Here is a 20,010-nt window from a genome sequence, read left to right on the forward strand (position 1 = left end):
CCCAACCCAACCCTGAAAGGCCAGTGGCAGGAGAGCTGGGTAGGAGCAAGCTCTTCCCAGGAGACAAGAGGGACAAACCAGGGCATCTAAGCTGTGCTGCCTGTGCCCTGCCCCGCACCCACGAGGCTGAGGGGTTTGATGCTTCCTGCATCTGGCAGCCCAGGGTCCAGGCAGGTGAGCAGGTCAGATGTGGGGAGGGCGAGGGTCTGCGAGGCTAGGCTGGGAGGGTGGAGACCAGGCCTTCCCTGAGGGCCGCTGCTAGCCGACAGTGGTCTCCAGCGTTCAGGGAGCATGGGCCTCAGGGGCCAGCCTTGACTCACCCCAGCTGTGTCAGTCACCCACGCACCGTGTGACTTTGGACAGGTTCCCCTCCCACTCGGGGCTTCTCTTTCCTCCTCTGCATAAGGGGCTGTCACGTGGGCATGGTCCCAAGCAAGTCACCCCGTGCTCCGAAGTTGCTCATTCCACAGTGGCGTCTCGTGTTTGTTTGTCGTCCTGCCCAGCGTAGCCAAGTTGCCTCCGTCCCAGTAAGAATTAGGCTGTGGTGTGGCGGGAAGGGACTTCCTGAGCTGCGGCCCCATGCTTGGTTGGCTGGACGTGAGCTGCAGTCACTGTGCCTGATTTCTGCAAATGGCTGTGTCTGGCATCGTAGCCTCCGATGGCCATGGGTGTCAGGCTGAGGAGAAGGCTTGGGAAGGCTCCTGACCCGTCCCCTCTCACGGCCCGTCACCTGAGGCTGTCCCTGCCGTGCCAGCTTCCCCGGTTCAGAGCTGAGCTGAATGCCCCGGCCCCTCACGGCCCCTGGTGCACACGGTGACCCCTGGGACCCCTCCACCCTTCCTCCCCCTGGGTCTGGGGTTCCTGGGCTCGTGTCCTAGGAGAGCATGGAAAGGGGAGAGCATGGAAAGGGGACAGCAAGGTTCTCTTACCGGGCCAGTGGGGATATGGCTTCCTGGGTAGGCCGGGCTGAATGGCTCCTCCCCGCTGGACTGAGCGCAGCCACGGCACGTCTCACACCCGACCTGAGCCTGCCAGCCTCCACGACCTGGGCTAGCCTGAGAGCACGGGGCCCGGCGGCCTTGCCCGGCGGGTGGGTCCGCCACCACCAGTGTCTCTGATGCCTGCAGCCTCCCCAGCCCCGCTTCCTCTGCAGCCCGGCGCTTGGGTGGGCCTGAGGACCCAGGGGGAGTGTGCGGCGGAGGAGGGGCTGTGTCATAGGCACGCAGCCTCTGTGGCTGTTCCCAGACCTGTCTGATCCCTCCATAGGGCACATTTCCCTGCGGGGAAGTCCTTTGTCTGTGTTCTCCAGGGGCAGCCGCTGGGCCCAGCCTCCCCAGGGGCCTCAGAGCCCCAGGTGCCCGGGGCAGGCCTGTGGTGGGCGGCTGGAGGCAGAAGCAGCCTGTTTGCTTGTTTTTTGCACCCCCCCCACCCCCTGCAAACTGCTCAGTCTCAAGCCAGGCTGGTGCAAAGCCCCAGCTGTGGCTGTTGTGGCTCCTGGCAGCTTTGTCCCCACCGTGAGGCCACCCCGGGGGTCAGCAAAGGCAGTAGCAGCCTGCCTTGGGGTGATGATGGCAGTGTCGCTTTCTCTAGTACCTTCTACTATGAGGGAATGTGGTTCTTAAGACCCTCAAGGTGTGCTAAGGCCGGAGGCCCACTTTCAGCATGAGAACGGAGCTGCCCGGAGCCTGGGATGCCACAGCACTGCCTGCACCGCTGATAGCTGGGGGCCCGTGCTGCAGGACTGGAAGAGCCCTGCTAGATATAAAAGGGTTGCTAGCGGGGCAAACGGATGCCCTTCCAGGCTGGGCACGCTGCTTTTTCTCTTTCCTAATTGCAATGCTTGCTTGGGGACTTCAAGGGAAGGCTCTTGGCTGGTGGTCTGAGTGACCCCAGGCTCCGAGAGGGGCAGGCAGCGCTGGGGAGGAGGTGGGAGATGCAGGCAGGCCCGGAGCAGGGCGTGGGGTGGCTCAGTTAAGAAGGTCACTGCCTCCGCAGCCCCTCGGCGCTCAGCCAGCTGCAGCCCCAAAGGTCTAGGGCTTTAGGGAACCGATCCAGGTTTGGGGGCGGGGAGAAAGTTCTGAGGCAGCTCCTCCCTGGACAGAGCAGGGCGACCCCGCGCCGGGCCTGCAGGCTCCTACAGCTGCTGCCCTCCAGGGGGCAAGGCGAAGGGCCCTACCAGCCAGCTGAGCGGGGGATTGTGCTGTAGGCCCTCCAGCAGCTGCTCTAACCCCTGCCAAGCCTGGTGCACACCCTCGCGGCTCTGCACCAGCCGCTCTGCGGGCAGCTCCTCTACAGAGCCGACCGAGGCCACGATGCCATAGAGCTCACAGAGGCTGTGCCGCGCCCGCCCCACCGGCTGCTGGAGCTCGGCGGGCAGGCCCTGGAGGCTGGAGGCCAGGCCACTGTAGGCCGTGTGTAGCTGCCGGAGAAGGCTGCAGACCCTGGACAGAACCCCAGCATCCTGCTCCTGTGGGAGGAAGGCGCAAGGTGAGTGGAGACCCATGGGCGGGGTGGGGGGACCCTAGCCCTGTGCCAGACCCACCTCCTGGACAGCAGCGTCCTCCGCACTGGCACCTGAGCCCTGGTCCAGACACGGCTGCCCTTCTGGAGCCTGCTGGGCTTTTTCAATCTGGAGAGAGAGTACAGTGGGGAAATGATGGCTTCTTGGTAAATGATCTTTCACAACCCCCACCTCCCCCTCCCCCAGGGACCTGGGCACATTCACAGTCCAGGGAGAAAGGCCACGAGTTCCAAGTCAGTTGTACCACAGTGGGCGTGTTGTCTTGCAGAAAGAGGCAATAGTTCAGACTTCCCCATGAGGTCATCAGGGAGCGCACGTAACAGTGTCTGTGGGGTCGTGTCACTGCTCACCCCTAAACCTGTGGCTGCCCAGTACCCTTAAGATAAAACCCAGCTCCTCACCATGGCCTTGGTGGGCTGGCCCCTGGGACACCTCTGGCCTCATCTCCCATGGCACCCCACTACTGTCTCCACTGAGGCCACACTGGCTCCATTCTGCCCTCCGGCCACTCCAGCAGGCTTCTGCCCCAGGGCCTTTGCACACACTGCCCACTCAGCCTGGAGCCTGCTTCCCCGGGCCCTTCACAAGGCCCGCGTTCAGCCTCAGCTCCAGGTGACCCTTGGTGAGACCTTCCCGGCCCATGGTGTGGCAGCCCCAGTCCCTCCCGTCACATCTGCCCCTCTCCTCGGGAGCACAGCGTGCGGCTTTGGTGTTCATTGACTTGGTGTTTATCCGCCCCTGGCGGGGGAACACTCAGGACTCTGTCCTCGTTGGTGTCCCCAGCACGTGGCACCCACGCCCCACCCTGTCCACAGGGCCCCGTCTTCCTCGTCATCTCAATGGCTGGTAGGGATGCGGCACGCCGTCAAAATATCGACTCCAGACTGCTGTCGCCCTCCCAGCCCTCACCGCGCCAGTGCTGGAGACCTGAAGCCAGCTGCATATGCAGATGCGTCCCCTCGGTGCCCACCAGGCATCTCCCCTCACCCTGTCCAAGGCCAGGCTCCTAATATCCACTCTGCAACCTGCCCGGCCTCCCCTCAGCCCCCCTGCTCTCCTTGTCTGCTCAGGTTACAAGCCTCAGGGGTCTCTTGGGGTCTTCTCTCACCTCCCACATCAGACCTGGGCAGCTCTGACTTGGAAACACCCAGAGCCCAGCTACTTCTCACCACCACAGCGTGACTCCTGAGGCCCGGCAGCACTTGCCTGGGTTTACGTCCCACTGTCTCCGCCTCTGGCCCTCGCCCCCGCCCGGTGGCCTGACCTCCCCCATCAGAGCGATTCTTTTAAATGAAACCCACCTTGGATCAGGCCGCTCCTCTGCCCAGAGCCCTCCAGGGCTCCCAACTCCCTTGGGGTCGAAGCCCAGGTCCAGCCCAACCTGCCCCGTCCCCTCCTCACTCGGCTCCAGCCTCCCAGGCCTCCTTCCTGTTCCTCCAACGTGCTGGGACAGTCCTGCCCCAGGGCCTTTGCACAGGCCGTGCCCTCTGCTCAGATCACACTCCTGCCCATTCTGACGCACTCCCTCTCTGTCATTTAGACCTGACTTCAAGTGTCCCCTCTTCAGGGTGACCAGCCCCAGCACAGCCACTTCCTTATCCTGGTACATGTTCCATTTTCTAAGCATCATCCAACGTGACGCCCTATATATTCATCTGTGAATTGTCTTCCCCAACGATGGTGCCCCCCCACCCCCCGAGGGCAGGCCTGGATATCCAGGGTCTTCAGTAGCACTTAAAGGAACAAGTGAGACATGATGAGTCACACACCACATCCCATTTCCCAGCCCAGCATCCTTCGCGTGTGGCCCTGAGCAAAGCTCTTCTCTTCCTGTGGCCTCCTTCTCCCCTTCTGAAGAGTGCCTGGGCTGAGTTCTGGCCCAGGCTACTTTGCTGTGAGGATTCAAAGGTGGGAAAATGCTTTGTGATCAGCCGCTTGCAGCGTGCCGCGAGGGTGGGCCCATTCCTTCATTCCTCCATGGCGTTTACAGGAAAGCCTTCCAACTGCGCCATTGTACCGCGTGCCAGAGGCACGGCAGCGACTGTGCACCTGGGGGTGTCCACAGTGACGTGAGGTGTCCTGAGGGTCCCTAGGACAGACTTGCCCTTGGCACTGTGGACATGGGGGCCGGATGGTTCTCTGGGGTGGGGCCACTCTGGGCACTGCAGGGTGCTGAGCAGCGTCCCTATTCTCCACCAGGGGCTTACCCCAGTTGTGACAACCACAGATGTCCCCAGACATGGACTAGTGTCCCCTGGAGGCAGGTCATCCACACTGAGAACCCTGGGTTAGACCCTCAAACTGCGGCTTGTCACAGACCCCGGATGTTGATTGAAAACACAGTGGCCTGGGCTGCATGCCAGGAATCCTGACCGAGGGCGGCATCTCGAGGTTTCTCACGGCCCGCCGGGGTGGGACTGCTGTCCACCAACATGTAAAACCTGTGACTGCTGAGCACGGTGGCTCACGCCTGTCATCCCAACACTTTGGGAGGCCAAGGCAAGAGGATCGCTGGAGCGCAGAAGCTCAAGACCAGCCTGGGCTACATAGGGAGGCCCCATCTCTACAAAAAATTTAACCAGGTTTGGTAGTGTGCACGCAGAGGCTGAGGCAGGAGGATCACTTGAACCCAGGAGTTTAAGACCAGCCTGGGCAACATAGCAAAATCTAATCTGTACTAAAAATACAACAACAACAAATACTAGCTGGGCGTGGTGGTGCATGCCAGTTGTCCAGCTGCTTGGGAGGCTGAGGTGGGAGGATCTCTTGACCCCAGTAGGTTGAAGCTGCAGTGGGCCATGATCAAGCCACTGTAATCCAGCCTGGGTGGCAGAGCAAGACCCTGTCTCACTGTCTCAAAAACACAAAACCCTAGAGCAGTCCTGTGAGATTTCTGCCTCCTGGGATGCACAACAGCTTATAGAGAAAATGTTGGCCCTCAGGACTGGGGACAGGGAGACTGGAGGCCAGGGACGCTGCTCAGCTCCCTGCAGGGACCAGGATGATCCCACCCCAGAGCATGATCTGGCCCCAACGTCCACATTGCCAAAGGGGAGAACCTAGGCCAGAGGAAGAGAGTGGGGCCAGTGGGAGGGGTGGACGACTCTGGCCAGGGTGCGTGACCCCTGGATGCATCCGAGTCATGTTGCATTGGGTCCTTTTGCGTGCGTTGCAGCCCCAGGCCCTGCGGGCTCCCTGGATCCCATCCTGGCTTCACTTTCCCCAGCCACAGCACCGCCTTTTCATTCCCTGAACACACCCAGCTTGCTCCCCGGTAGCTTGCTGTCCTGTTCCTGCTTTTGGGGGCTTTGCACAGCTGTCTCCCCATCGGTCAGGACGGGGCCCAGAGGGACGGCCTTCCTGCCCAGCCCACATCCCCCTCTGCACACAGATTGTTTTGCTGTCTTTGTGTCCCCACCGTCTTTATTTTTTTAAGACAGAGTCTTGCTCTGTCACCCAGGCTGGAGTGCGGTGGCACCATCTTGGCTCACTGCAACCTCCGCCTGCTGGGTTCAACCTCGCCTCCCGGATTCTCCTGCCTCAGCCTCCCAGGTAGCTGGGATTACAGGTGCCTGCCACCACTCCCAGCCAATTTTTGTATTTTTAGTAGAGACGGGGTTTCTCTGTGTTGGTCAGGCTGGTCTCAAACTCCTGACCTCAAGTGATCCACCCGCCTCGGCCTCCCAAATTGCTGGGGTTACAGGCGTGAGCCACCACACCCGGCCTACCCGCTGTCTTTAAGGATCTGATCTAGCTCCGTCCCCCTTGCCAGGAGGCAAGCCCCGTGAGTACAGACCCATGACCATTGGTGACGCTGACAGCATCATCTCCTAGGCGCTCAGTCAGTATCTGCAGCTGGGTGAGTCCTGGGCAGGGGTTCTAAGAAGTGCCCTGGGGACGGGGCAGCAGCAGGGGGAAGCTCTTACCAGCCTGAAGCAGTCCTGGAGCTGGGCCAGAGTGTCCCTGGCTTGGAATTGGCCATGCTGCAGGTGGCTCACCGAGTGTTCAAATGCCCGCTGGCGGAAGCTGGGACCCAGGTCACCTAAACGAACGAAGTAGCTCCCCTGTTCCGCCGACAGCACCTTTGGCCCGGGCTGGGAGGCAGCCAGCTGAGCTGGAAAGGAAGGTGCACTGCTCAGTCCCGGAAGCCCCTCAGGGCGTCAGGGCTTGGGCTTTATAAAAGTCAAGTGAGGGCCGGGCACGGTGGCTCACGCCTGTAATCCCAGCACTTTGGGAGGCCGAGGCGGGGGGATCACGAGGTCAGGAGATCGAGACCATCCTGGCTAACACGGTGAAACCCCGTCTCTACTAAAAATACAAAAAATTAGCCGGGCATGGTGGCGGGCGCCTGTAGTCCCAGATACTCAGGAGGCTGAGGCAGGAGAGTGGCGTGAACCCGGGAGGCGGAGCTTGCAGTGAGCTGAGATGGCGCCACTGCACTCCAGCCTGGGTAAGAGTGTGAGACTCCGTCTCAAAAAAAAAAAAAAAAAGTTAAGTGAGGCCAGGCGCGGTGGCTCACGCCCGTAATCACAGCACATTGGGAGGCCAAGGCGGGTGGATCACCTGGGATCAGGAGCTCGAGACCAGCCTGGCCAACATGGTGAAACCTTATCTCTACTAAAAATACAAAATAATAATAATAATTAGCCGGGTGTGGTGGCGGGCGCCTATAATCGCAGCTACTCGGGAGGCTGAGCAGGAGAATCGCTTGAACCCAGGAAGTGCGGAGGTTGCAGTGTGCTGACACTGCCACTGGACTCCAGCCTGGGCGACAAGAGTGAGACTCTGCCTCAAAAATAAATAAGTAAAAATAAAAGTCAAATGAAGCCGGGTATGGTGGCTCATGCCTGTAATCCCAGCACTTTGGGAGGCTGAGGCTGGAGGATCACTTGAATCCAGGAGTTTGAGACCAGCCTGGGCAACATAGAGAGACAAAAAACATGCAAAAAAAATACATAGCCAGGCATGGTGGTCCTAGCTACTTGACAGGCTGGAGCAGGAGGGTCACTTGAGCCTGAGAGATTGAGGCTGTAGTGAGCTGTGAACGCACCACTGCACTCCAGTGTGGGTGACAGAGCAAGACCTTGTCTCTAAAAAAATGAAAAAGGGCCGGGTGCTCTCACGTGTAATCCCAACACTTTGGGAGGCTGAGGCAGGAGGATTGTTTGAGCCCACGAGCTTGAGACCAGCCTGGGCAACATAGGGAGACCCCCATCTGAAACAAACCAAATAAATAACATTTTTTTAAAAAAAAGTCAAGGGCCCAGCTGGGCGCGGTGGCTCACGCCTGCAATCTCAGCAGTTGGGAAGCTGAGGCGGGTGGATCACGAGGTCAAGAGATCGAGACCATCCTGGCTAACACGGTGAAACCCCGTCTCTACTAAAAATACAAAAAATTAGCCGGGCGTGGTGGCAGGTGCCTGTAGTCCCAGCTGTTTGGGAGGCTGAGGCAGGAGGATGGCGTGAACCCGGGAGGCGGAGCTTGCAGTGAGCCGAGATCACGCCACTGCACTCCAGCCTGGGCGACAGAGCAAGACTCTGTCTCAAAAAAAACAAAACAAAACAAAAAAACAGTCAAGAGCCTGCTAGCAGCTGTGCCTGCCTCAGGGACCCATGAACCCAGGCGTCCCCTCACCTTGCTCCTCCGCATTCATGGGGTGGAAGATGTCCCCCAGCCTCTCCAACTCATTCCGCAGCAAGCGGCGTGGGGCTTCTTCGGGGCCGTGTGTGGTGGCCAAAAGCCCCATGTCCTCCCTGCCTGGGGTGGCCCCTTGGGTGAACGTCGCCACATCAGTCGCAAGGCCCTTGGTAGTGGCTGCGGCTTCCCAGGCAGGCTCCGGGCCTACCCTGAGCACATCCAGGGGCGTGGAGACGCCAGAGAACGGGGCCTCTTGGGGGCTCAGGGCAGTCTGCTCCCCACCATTGTCTTTGGTCCTGGAACTGGTGAGTCCACCCCAGGAGGTGGCAGGGGTACTAGGTAACCAGTTCTGGAAGGTGCTGAGGCCAGTGTGGGTGGCCCCTGTCGCCACGTTCCCTGACCCCATGAGCCCAGCGGACACTGCGTCTTTGGTTCCGGTCAGCACTGTCTCGGTGGTGTCCAGGCCCTCCTGGACGGCCCCTTTGGCCATGCTCATGGCACCGGTAACCCCACTGCAGACAGTGTCCTTGGTACCCGTAAGCACAGCCTTGGAGGTGTCCACGCTGGTCTGCACGGTTCCTTTGGCCACATTCACTGCCCCCATGACTCCATTAGTCACTGCATCCTTAGTGCCACTCAGCACCGTCTTGGCTGTGTCCACACCTGTCTGGACGGTCCCTTTGGCCACATTCACGGCACCAGTGACTCCACTGCAGACGGTGTCCTTGGTACCGGTTAGGACAGTCTTGGTGGTGTCCACGCCGGTCTGGACAGTCCCTTTGGCCAAGTTCACAGCCCCTTTGAGCCCAGTGGATACGGTGTCTTTAGTGCCAGTCAGGACAGACTTTGTAGTGTCCAGGCCCCCCTGGACGGCCCCTTTGGCCACGTTTGCGGCACCGGTCACCCCGCTGCAGACAGTGTCCTTGGTACCGGTTAGGACAGTCTTGGTGGTGTCCACACCGGTCTGGACGGTCCCTTTGGCGACATTCACTGCCCCCATAAGCCCAGTAGTGACTGTGTCCTTGGTGCCGGTCAGCACGGTCTTGGCCGTGTCTACACCCGTCTGGACGGCTCCCTTGGCCACGTTCACAGCACCGGTCACCCCACTGCACACAGTGTCCTTGGTACCAGTTAACACAGTCTTGGTGGTGTCCATACCGGTCTGGACAGTCCCTTTGGCCAAGTTCACAGCCCCTGTGAGCCCAGTGGACACAGCATCTTTAGTGCCAGTCAGGACAGACTTTGTAGTGTCCAGGCCCCCCTGGACGGCCCCTTTGGCCACATTCGCAGCACCGGTCACCCCACTGCCAAGGGTGTTCTTTGTACCTGTTGCGATATTTTGGGTCGTTTTCAGCCCAGTTTGCACAGCCCCCTTGGCCACGTTCACGGCACCGGTGACCCCACTGCAGACAGTGTCCTTGGTACCGGTCAGCACGGTCTTGGTGGTGTCCATGCTGGTCTGGACAGTCCCTTTGGCCAACTTCACAGCCCCTGTGAGCCCAGTGGACACAGCATCTTTAGTGCCAGTCAGGACAGACTTTGTAGTGTCCAGGCCCCCTTGGACGGCCCCTTTGGCCACATTTGCAGCACTGGTCACCCCACTGCAGACGGTGTCCTTGGTACCGGTTAGGACAGTCTTGGTGGTGTCCACACCAGTCTGGACGGTCCCTTTGGCGACATTCACTGCCCCCTTGAGCCCAGTAGTGACTGTGTCCTTGGTGCCGGTCAGCACGGTCTTGGCTGTGTCTACACCTGTCTGGGCGGCCCCTTTGGCCACATTCACAGCACCGGTCACCCCACTGCCAAAGGTGTTCTTTGTACCTGTCGCGATATTTTGGGTCGTTTTCAGCCCAGTTTGCACAGCCCCCTTGGCCACGTTCATGGCACTGGTGACCCCACTGCAGACGGTGTCCTTGGTACTGGTTAGGACAGTCTTGGTGGTGTCCATGCCTGTCTGGACGGTCCCTTTGGCAACATTCACTGCCCCCACGAGCCCAGTAGTCACTGTGTCCTTGGTGCCGGTCAGCACGGTCTTGGCTGTGTCTACACCTGTCTGGACGGCCCCCTTGGCCACATTCGCTGCCCCCGTGAGCCCAGTGGACACCATGTCTTTTGTACCTATGACCACAGACTTGGTGGTGTCCAGGCCCCCCTGGGCGGCCCCTTTGGCCACGTTCACGGCACTGGTCACCCCACTGCAGACGGTGTCCTTGGTGCCGGTTAGGACAGTCTTGGTGGTGTCCATGCCGGTCTGGATGGTCCCTTTGGCCACGTTCACAGCCCCTTTGAGCCCAGTGGACACAGCATCTTTAGTGCCAGTCAGGACAGACTTTGTAGTGTCCAGGCCCCCCTGGACGGCCCCTTTGGCCACATTTGCAGCACCGGTGACCCCACTGCAGACAGTGTCCTTGGTACCGGTTAGAACAGTCTTGGTGGTATCCACGCCTGTCTGGATGGTTCCTCTGGCCAAGTTCATGGCACCAGTCACCCCACTGCAGACGGTGTCCTTTGTACCTATTGCGATATTTTGGGTTGTGTTCAGCCCAGTTTGCACGGCCCCCTTGGCCACATTCGCTGCCCCTGTGAGCCCAGTGGACACCGTGTCTTTCGTACCCATGACCACAGACTTGGTGGTATCCAGGCCCCCCTGGATGGCCCCTTTGGCCAAGTTCACGGCACCAGTCACCCCACTGCAGACAGTGTCCTTGGTGCCAGTTAGGACAGTCTTGGTGGTGTCCACGCCGGTCTGGATGGTTCCTTTGGCCACATTCATGGCACCAGTCACCCCACTACAGACGGTGTCCTTGGTACCTGTTAGGACAGTCTTACTGGTGTCCATGCCAGTCTGGATGGTTCCTTTGGCCACATTCATGGCACCGGTCACCCCACTACAGACGGTGTCCTTGGTACCTGTTAGGACAGTCTTACTGGTGTCCACACCGGTCTGAATGCTCCCTCTGGCCACATTCACTGCCCCTGTGAGCCCAGTGGACACAGCATCTTTGGTGCCGGTCAGCACAGCCTTGGAGGTTTCCACGCCAGTCTGGACAGTCCCTTTGGCCAAGTTCACTGCCCCCATGACCCCAGTAGTCACTGTGTCTTTGGTGCCGGTCAGCACAGTCTTGGTGGTGTCCACACCGGCCTGTACGGTCCCTTTGGCCACATTCACTGCCCCTGTGAGCCCAGTGGACACCGTGTCCTTGGTGCCGGTGAGGACAGCCTTCGAGGTGTCCAGACCCCCTTGGACGGCCCCCTTAGCCATGTCCATGGCCCCTGTGACCCCGCTGGACACCGCCTCCTTGGTGCCCGTGAGTGCAGACCGAGTGGTGTCCAGGCCTCCCTGGACCACTCCCTTAGCCGCGTCCACCACGCTGGCCACCCCGGAGGACACGGCATCCTTGGCCCTGGACATCTTGGAACACACCAGGTCTTTGGCCCCGGACACCATCTGCTGAGAAAGGACACGGGTGGATCAAGAGAAGGACTGAGAGGCGTACTCCACCCCGATGTGTGCCAGCCCAGCCCCTTAGTGTGCTTTGGGGCAAGGAACTGCAGGCACCCAGAGGCCCCACCTCCTCAAAAAGCAAGCTGCTTCCTCCTCACCCCGACCCCGGTCAGCCAGACATGCATCGGGCTGTGGCGTGGCACCCTGGCTCTCCGGGATGAAGCCCTCATGAGCTCACAGCAGGAGCCTCTTCCTTTCTCAGGCACCCCCTTTCCCGGCTGCAGGCAGGCCTCGTCCACGACAGCACGTCCCAGGCTTGGACTCAGCCAAGGTCCCCAGGCCTGGACTCAGCGCAGGTCCTACAGTTACATTTCTGTTCCTCTTGCTTATTCTCCATTCATGGCAAATGTTGAGCCTGGTGTCCTAGGGACACCAGGGAGACTAAATTGCTTATTAAAATCATTATATCCAGGCTGGGTGTGATGGCTGATGCCTGCAATCCTAGCATGTTGGGAGGCCAAGGTGGGAGGATCACTTGAGCCCAGGAGTTTAAGATCAACCTGGGCAACCAAACAAGACCCAGTCTCTACAAAATTTTAACAACTGGCTGGGCGGGGGGCACAACTGGCTGGGCGGGGGGCACACCTGTAGTCCCAGCTATTTGGGAGGCTGAGGTGGGAGGATTGCTTGAGCCCAGGAGGTTGAGGCAGTAGTGAGATATGATTGTACCACTGTACTCCAGCCTGGGCAACAGCATGAGATTCTGTCTCAAAAAAATAATATACGCCTGTAATCCCAGCACTTTGGGAGGCCGAGGCGGGCAGATCACGAGGTCAGGAGATTGAGACCATCCTGGCTAACACAGTGAAACCCCGTCTCTACTAAAAAATACAAAAAATTAGCCGGGTGTGGTGGTGGGCGCCTGTAGTCCCAGCTACTCGGGAGGCTGAGGCAGGAGAATGGCATGAACCCGGGAAGGCGGAGCTTGCAGTGAGCCGAGATTGCGCCACTGCACTCCAGCCTGGGTGAAAGAGCGAGACTCCGTCTCAAATAATAATGATAATGATAATAATAATAATTATAATTATTATTATTATTATATATATATATATTCAGGCTGGGCACAGTGGCTCATGCCTGTAATCCCAGCACTATGGGTGGCTAAGGCGGGAGGATTGCTTGAGCCCACGAGTTTAAGAGCAGCCTGGGCAACGGTGAGACCCCATCTTTAAAAAAATAAAAACAGGCCGGGCACGGTGGCTCACGCCTGTAATGCCAGCACTTTGGGAGGCCAAGGCAGGTGTATCACCTGAAGTCAAGAGTTCGAGACCAGCCTGATCAACATGGCGAAACCCTGTTTCTACTAAAAATACAAAAATTAGCCAGGCATGGTGGCAGGCACCTGTAATCCCAGCTACTCTGGAGGCTGAGGCAGGAGAATCGCTTGAACCCAGGAGGCAGAGGTTGCAGTGAGCCGAGATCGTGCCATTGCCCTCCAGCCTGGGTGACAGAGCGAGACTGTCTCAAAAGATAAAAAAATTAAAAAACACAAAAATGAATGATGATGATGATGGCCTAGGAGTTCTAACTCTCGGGTGTACCTGTGAGGTGCTGTTTTTTTTGTTTGTTTGTTTTTTGAAACAGAGTCTCACTCTGTCACCCAGGCTGGAGTGCAGTGGCGAGATCTCGGCTCACTGCAGTCTCTGCCTCCTGGGTTCAGTAATTTTTCTGCCCCAGCCTCCTGAGTAGCTGGGATTACAGGCGTGCACCACCACGCCCAGCTCATTTTTGTATTTTTAGTAGAGATGAGGTTTCACCATGTTGGCCAGGCTGGTCTCAAACTCCTGAGCTCAATTGATCCGCCTGCCTCAGCCTCCCAAAGTGTTGGGATTACAGGCATGAACCACCGTGCCCGGCCAAGGTGCTATTTTAATTCAGTAGTTTTCAACTGGGTGATTCTGCCCCCAGGGGGCACTGGGTGATGTCTGGAGACATCTGTAGTTGTCACAACTTGGGGAGGCTCCTGGCATGGAGTAGGTGGAGACCAGGGATGCTGCTCGGCACCCTGCAGTGCCCAGGATGGCCCCACCCCAGAGAATGATCCAACTCCAAATATCCACAGTACTGAGGTTGAGAAGCCCTGAAATTGTATTCTCAGAACCCATCTCCCAGCTTTGGCTCAGGTGGGCACCTTGGGCCCTGAATTTGGAGAGACCCAGGTTCAAGTCTCAGCTTTTTACTCTCTCCCGCTCCCGACACTCGCTGTGTGGCCTTAGGCAAGCCACATGCCCTCTCTGAGCTAATATCCTCATCTGGAAAATGCTGATTAAAACAGATCCTCTTGCCAGGCGCAGTGGCTAATGCCTGTAATCCCAGCACTTTGGGAGGCTGAGGTGGGTGGATCACCTGAGGTCAGGAGTTCCAGACCAGCCTGACCAACATGGTGAAACCCCGTCTCTACTAAAAATACAAAAATTAGCTGGGCATGGCGGTGAGCACTTGTAGTCCCAGCTACTCAGGAGGTTGAGGCAGGAGAATCGCTTGAACCTGGGAGGCAGAGGTTGCAGTGAGCTGAGATTGTGCCACTGCACTCCAGCCTGGGTGAAACAATGAAACTGCATCTCAGAAAATAAAAGTAGAAGAAATAAAGTGCTTACGCTGCTGTCGCTTTGGTCTCATCTTGCCAGGCACAGCCCTGTGCAGACTGGAACCTTACGTGATTAGAGGGGGGTAGCACTGCACCGATTTCACAGATGTGGAAATAGAGGCTCAGAGGGGAAGCTCCGCCTGGGATCCCCAGGCTGTCTGCCTTCCCTCAGGCCCACAGCAGCCCCCCAGATAGGAGGAACTGAAATGTCCCAGGAGGGGGCACCCCCAGGGCTCCTGCCACATCAGACCCTGCCCTGCATATCCTCTCACCTTTTCCGAAGGTTGCAGCTCCTTCTCCGTCCATGGGGCCGTCTGCTCTGGGTGGGCAGCCACTGTGGGGACAGGGGCCGGTCAGGGAGGGTGAGGGATGCAGTTAGAACCATCTACCCGGCTGCCCATTGCGCAATAGCCAGGCACGGCCTGAAAGGTCAGGAATGTTTCAGCTACCCCGCCAGGGACAGCAGGAGGTGACATCCACGGCTACCAGCCAGACCTGGTCACCCCCCAACCCCAGGGCCGCTGTTCCCTGAAGCAGGGCTCTGTGGAACTTCCTCTGCTGGGTGCTGGACACCCACCCTGAGTCCCGGGGTTCATATAGCCTGGGGTTGGGGAGCAGCCCCTTGCCCAGCCCGCCCCGCCCCCACCGCAGCTGCCTGCTGCCTATCGCCAGGCCAAGGTATGTGGAGCAGAAGTCAGCTGCCTGGGGCTCTGGGCCCAGAGGGAGGCCCAGCTCAGGCAGCTGCCCCAACCCTGGGTTCCCTGTCACCATCCCTGATCGCCCAAGCTGAGCCACAGGAGGCTGGGGAGCCCCTGGGCTGTGTGACCCCAGGGGAGCTGTTGCTCCTCCCTGGGAGTTTGGATCTCACTCTGATGAGCTCAGATGGGCAGAGGACCCAGCCTGGGCCACGGTGCATCAGAAACGGGGTGCAGGGTGGGGGAACGGCCGAGGGACTGAGTGGGGGGCATTGCAGGGAGACAGGCTGGGTTGAAAGCCACCTTCGGCCACTCACCCCCCATATTTATGCCTCAGTTTCCCCATCCACCACAAGATGTCCTAGTGTCTGATGAGAGCACACAGACAAATATGGAGGATACCCCAAATGGCTGGAAGTCCCTGCCCAGGGAGCTCCTTCTCCCAGGTCCATGTGTAGAGTCCCCCCACGCCCCCAGCTGGGCCAGCCACTCACCCTGAGCCTGTGGTTGGGCAGCCTCGGCAGCAGGCGCTCCTGTGGGGTCAGTGGCCGGCCGGGCTCTCGCCGAGCTATGTGCGTTGCCCACCAGGTTCCGGGCAGAGCTGAAGCCAGGCAGGGACCCAAAGAAGCTGCCCAGGGTCTGCATGGGGGCAGGGGGTGTGCAGGATGAGCGGGCCAAGCCTCGGCAGGGACGGGTCGGAGGAAGCATCGATTGATCAGCCCAATGCCGCCCCGGCCCCTTGCTCCTGGGTGACCGCAGGAAAGTGTTTCAGCCACTCAGCCTCAATTTCCACACCTGGGCAATGGGCAGACTCAGCCTGCCTCCCACGCACAGAGGAAAAGATCGTCTACCCGATCTCCAAAGACCTTTTCCTTCCAGGATCCCCACTGCACAGATGGGGAAACTGAGGCTCAGAGAGGGGCGGAGCTGAGGCCGGCCCAAGGTCACTTGCTGGGGAAGGTGTTGAGGTCTGCGTGGGTCCCCCACCTCCAGCTTGGGTCAGAAAAGAAGGGATTGGCGTCATGGCTCCCAGACCGCCCCCGCCAGCCCACCAGGGAAGCACCTCTCCAGGTTCGAGACCCCAGGACGGTGGAGGTCACCTTCCCCGGCTCTGGGGCATCTCCAGGCCCCAGCAAGAATCTGCCCCATTTCCTCTCTTTACCTTGCCCTTCGGTTTGGGGGGATCCCGTCTCCCTTCGTCTGGAGCAGACATAGTGAGAACGTGAGAAGCTGGAAAGGGGCAGAGAAGGTGCGTGAATGGGGGTTCCCTAGCCTGCCATCCCACACCCACTCCCCACTGAAAGCCTGAGCAGCCCCGACACCCACCTGCAGGCCTAGCCTCACCCTGGTGTCACCGAAGCAGACGCGGCCCCGCTCACCTGGACTGCGCGGGGTCCCCTGGAGGACGGACCGGCCCGGCTGGCAGCTGGCTCTACCCTCAGCTCCCTGGCCTTATAGGGTCCGGGGCAGGCGCAGGCCCAGCCAGCAGGGGCAGGCGGCCAATGGGCCCGGGGGAGGTGGCCTGGACGGTCATGTGGCCACCTGCCCAGCCCAGCGTGGGCCCGGGCCCAGCACCTTTCCCCTGTTCCCTGCCCACAGCTTGCATCAGGCTGAGTGGCTCACAGGCCAGCTGGGCTCCCCTCCTGGGCCCCTGAGCCTCCAGTTCCATCCACGAGGTGGGTGTAGTTCAAATCCCTGCTGCACCAGGATGCCTTGGCCGGTTACCATCTTTTTGCCTCAGTTTTCTCTCTCGTACTCCGCACCACGTCCCGTAACGTCCAGCTTCTCTGCTCTCATCTCCATTTTCCTCCTTCGCTTGCTTCATCCCAGCCACACAGGCCTCCTCGCTATGCCTCCAGCGCACCTGGCACGGTCCTGCCTTAGGGCCTCTGCACGGGCTGTGCCCTCTGCCTGGAACACCTTCCCTGCAGGTTCCCACAGGGCACCCTCTTCCACCCACAGAACAGTGCCTGGCATACATTTGGCGCTTAATACACGTTTGGCTCAATGGAGCAACACAGAGAGTGGTTGTGAGCCTCTGTGTGATTGTGAGCCTCTGTGAGATGAGGTCATGCACTGAACAAATGCTGCCTTCGCGTTACTCAGGCAGAAGCGGGGTCTCGGGGTCTCGGCAAGGAGCAGGGGGTGTCCTCAGTGTGGAGGGGAGCCCATCACTCTCCGGAAGAGACTTGGGCCAAAACGCAGACCAAGATGGAGCACCAGCCAAGCTGGGGGCACCCTAGGAGTGGAAACCCAGCCTGGGGGGCTTGGGCCAACCCAGGGAGGCTCCCTGGAGGAGGCATCCTGTTCCAGGAAGTGGTGAGGACGGGATTCAAACCCAGACCCTCCTATTCCAGGAAGTGGTGAGGACGGTATTCAAACCCAGACCCGGAACCTTTGTGCTGAGCCCAGCCTATGTGCTGGGCTGTCTGTGGGTGGGTGGGCAGAGGAATGGCCGTAACGCCCACCCTGGGCTGTGTCCCCCTCCTACCTGCCCCTGAGACAGGGTTCCTAGCCCTGTGTTATTGGGGGTGAGAGGGCAGACCCCATGGGTGGCTCTGGGCACTGGGCTGGGAGGAGGGAGGGTCCAGCCACAGGATCTGATGATTCCCAGGCCGTCTGTCTCCTTGGAGCCGAAACTGTGTTTGCTAAACAGTGGGGGACCAGAAGGGGGGGTGTCCCCCAACCTCTCCTACCAGCCAGTGCTTCCCAAGGGTGGCTGGGAGAGCTCTGAGTGCCCCTCCCCTTCCCAAAGGGCGGCCACAGCCCAGTGTGTGGAGAGAAAAAATTAAAAAGTGATCATAAACATCCCAGCCAGGATCTACCCCTCCTCTGCCCAGCACCCTCCATGGCTCCCACCTTCCCCGGGGTGGGAGCCTGGGGTCAAAGCCCAAGTCCCCTTCCTGCAGCCCACTAGGCCCTGCATAACCTGCCTCGTCTGCTCCCCACCTTCCCCTCCTTCTTCTCCTCACTCTGCTCCAGCCACACGGGCCTTTTCACTGTTCCCATAACACGCCAGGAAAGAGGAGTCCCTCAAAGACACACGTGACTGTGCCTGCTTAGCCCCGCACATCCTGCCTCAGGGCTTTCATGTGGGTTGTTGCTTTTGCCTCCAGCACCCTTTCCCACATCCCTCACACCTCCTTCCAGATCTTTCCTCAAATATCACTTCTTCAAAGAGGCCTTCCTGGATCTCCTCTCCCTTTAAAAAATATATACCTCAGGCCAGGTGCCATGGCTCACCCTGTAACCCCAGCATTTAGGGAGACCGAGGCAGGAGGATTGGCTTGAGCACAGAAGTTTGAGACCAGCCTGGGTGACAGAGCGCAACCCTGCCCCAAAAGAACAAAAGAAAAAAAATATATATATATATATATATATATATATACTTCTGTTGAGGCGGGGTCACACTCTGTCGCCCAGGCTGGAGTACAGTGGTGCGATCTCGGCTCACTGCAAGCTCTGCCTCCCGGGTTCACGCCATTCTCCTGCCTCAGCCTCCCGAGTAGCTGGGACTACAGGCACTCGCCACCACGCCGGGCTAATTTTTTGTATTTTTAGTAGAGACAGGGTTTCACTGTGCTAGGCAGGATGGTCTCGATCTCCTGACCTCGTGATCCGCCTGCCTCGGCCTCCCAAAGCGCTGGGATTACAGGCATGAGCCACCATGCCCGGCTGCCCAAAATATATCTTTAAATAAAAATTAAATGAATTAATGGGCCAGGCATGGTGACTTACGGCTGTAATCCCAGCATCTTGGGAGGCTGAGGCAGGTGGATCACCTGAGGTCAGGAGTTCGAGACCAGCCTGGCCAACATGGCAAAACCCTATCTCTACTAAAAATACAAAAATCAGCTGTGTGTGGTGGTGCACACCTGTAATCCCAGCTACTCGGGAGGCTGAAGCAGGAGAATCACTTGAACCTGGGAGGTGGAGGTTGCAGTGAGCTGAGATCGCACCACTGCACTCCAGCCTGGGTGACAGAGTGAGACTCCTTCCCCACCCCCCCCAAAAAAAAGAAAAGAAAAGAAAAATCCCAGGGCTTAGCTCAACCCATTCTCTTTTCCTCACCTCTGCTGCAGTGAAACTGATTTCCCTACTGCTGTGCCTTTCCCTAAGCTGTCCCCTCTGCCAAAATGCCTACCCCTGTGTGCTGTTCTGATCATCCTCAACAGGCCTGGCCCTGCCAGGAGCCCCCAGCCTCATGTGGGAAGAGAGGGCAAGGCTGCCTGTGGCTATAAAGTCAAGGTGGAAAGGGCAAGAAACCTTGAGAAGGTGGCCTGTGGAGGACCGGAGGAGGGAAGTATCCGGCTGGGATGGAGTCCTGGAAGCCTTCCTGGAGGAGGCGGCATTGAGGCTGGGCCTTGAGGATGTATGAGATGTGTCCAAGGGACGGATGGGGGGTGGGAAGAGTATTCGAGATGGCTGCACAGCCTCAGCAAAGGCCCGGAGGTGGGAATGTGCCCACTTCAATGGTAAGAGAGCAAAGTATCCAGGTCAGGCTGGAGGAGGAAGCTGGAAGGTGAAGAGTTTGGTCTGTGGGCAGTGGGGACCTGTGGGAGGTTCCAGAACAGGAGCAGGGAGGTAGATTTGGCTGGTGGAAGTGGTCGGAGATCCCAGAGCTGCCCTCTGGACTATGTCCAAGGGAAGTCAAGGGCCACCCTGACCTCACCATACCAAGCTGTGGTTTCCCAACACCCCGCCCAGCCCCAGGGGAGTCAGAAGAGCAGCCAGGAATGCGGTCAGAGGACAGGAGGAAACCCCCGAGACCAGCCTATGGCCCTTGCCCTGCCTCTGTCTTCCCATCCTGGCCAGTGCAGCTGGAGAGACCACAAGACCAGCTCCTGCAGGACGAGGAGGTAGAGAGAGAGCTGCCCCATCTGACTCCTTCCCCGTCTTTTCTGCTCCCTGCAATTTCCACAAAATTCACCTGTACCAAGATGAGAACAGCTTCCATGCGGCCGAAGGGGCAATGCTCTTGTTTATTTTTAGAGACAGGGTCTCGCTCTGTTGCCCAGGCTGGAGTGGAGTGGTTACCGATCAAAGCTCACTGCAACCTCAACT

The 20,010-nt window shown here is 59.0% G+C and overlaps 1 protein-coding gene across 1 annotated transcript; it reads right to left on the reverse strand.

Moving 5' to 3' along the window:
• Nucleotides 1-1,640: 1,640 nt before the first annotated feature.
• PLIN4 (perilipin 4) lies at nucleotides 1,641-16,383 on the reverse strand. Its single transcript, XM_055371328.2, has 9 exons — nucleotides 16,273-16,383; nucleotides 16,109-16,176; nucleotides 15,441-15,585; nucleotides 14,524-14,585; nucleotides 9,757-11,607; nucleotides 8,157-9,477; nucleotides 6,448-6,635; nucleotides 2,543-2,629; nucleotides 1,641-2,467 (listed from the first exon to the last, which is right to left on the reverse strand). Exons 2-9 carry the CDS (start codon nucleotides 16,157-16,159, stop codon nucleotides 2,135-2,137), a joined length of 4,038 nt encoding a protein of 1,345 aa, XP_055227303.1. The 5' UTR covers nucleotides 16,160-16,176; nucleotides 16,273-16,383; the 3' UTR covers nucleotides 1,641-2,134.
• Nucleotides 16,384-20,010: the final 3,627 nt, after the last annotated feature.

This window comes from Gorilla gorilla, chromosome 20, assembly GCF_029281585.2.
Source record: "Gorilla gorilla gorilla isolate KB3781 chromosome 20, NHGRI_mGorGor1-v2.1_pri, whole genome shotgun sequence".
Classification (NCBI taxonomy): Eukaryota; Metazoa; Chordata; class Mammalia; order Primates; family Hominidae; genus Gorilla; species Gorilla gorilla.

Coding starts and splice junctions, on each gene's coding strand:
- PLIN4 (XM_055371328.2), bottom strand. CDS start 16,159: ATGTCTGCTCCAGACGAAGGGAGACGGGATCCCCCCAAACCGAAGGGC. Junction 15,586..16,108: donor CCCCCAAACCGAAGGGCAAG/GTAAAGAGAGGA, acceptor GCCCCCATGCAG/ACCCTGGGCAGCTTCTTTGG. Junction 2,630..6,447: donor TCCAGGACTGCTTCAGGCTG/GTAAGAGCTTCC, acceptor CTCTCTCTCCAG/ATTGAAAAAGCCCAGCAGGC.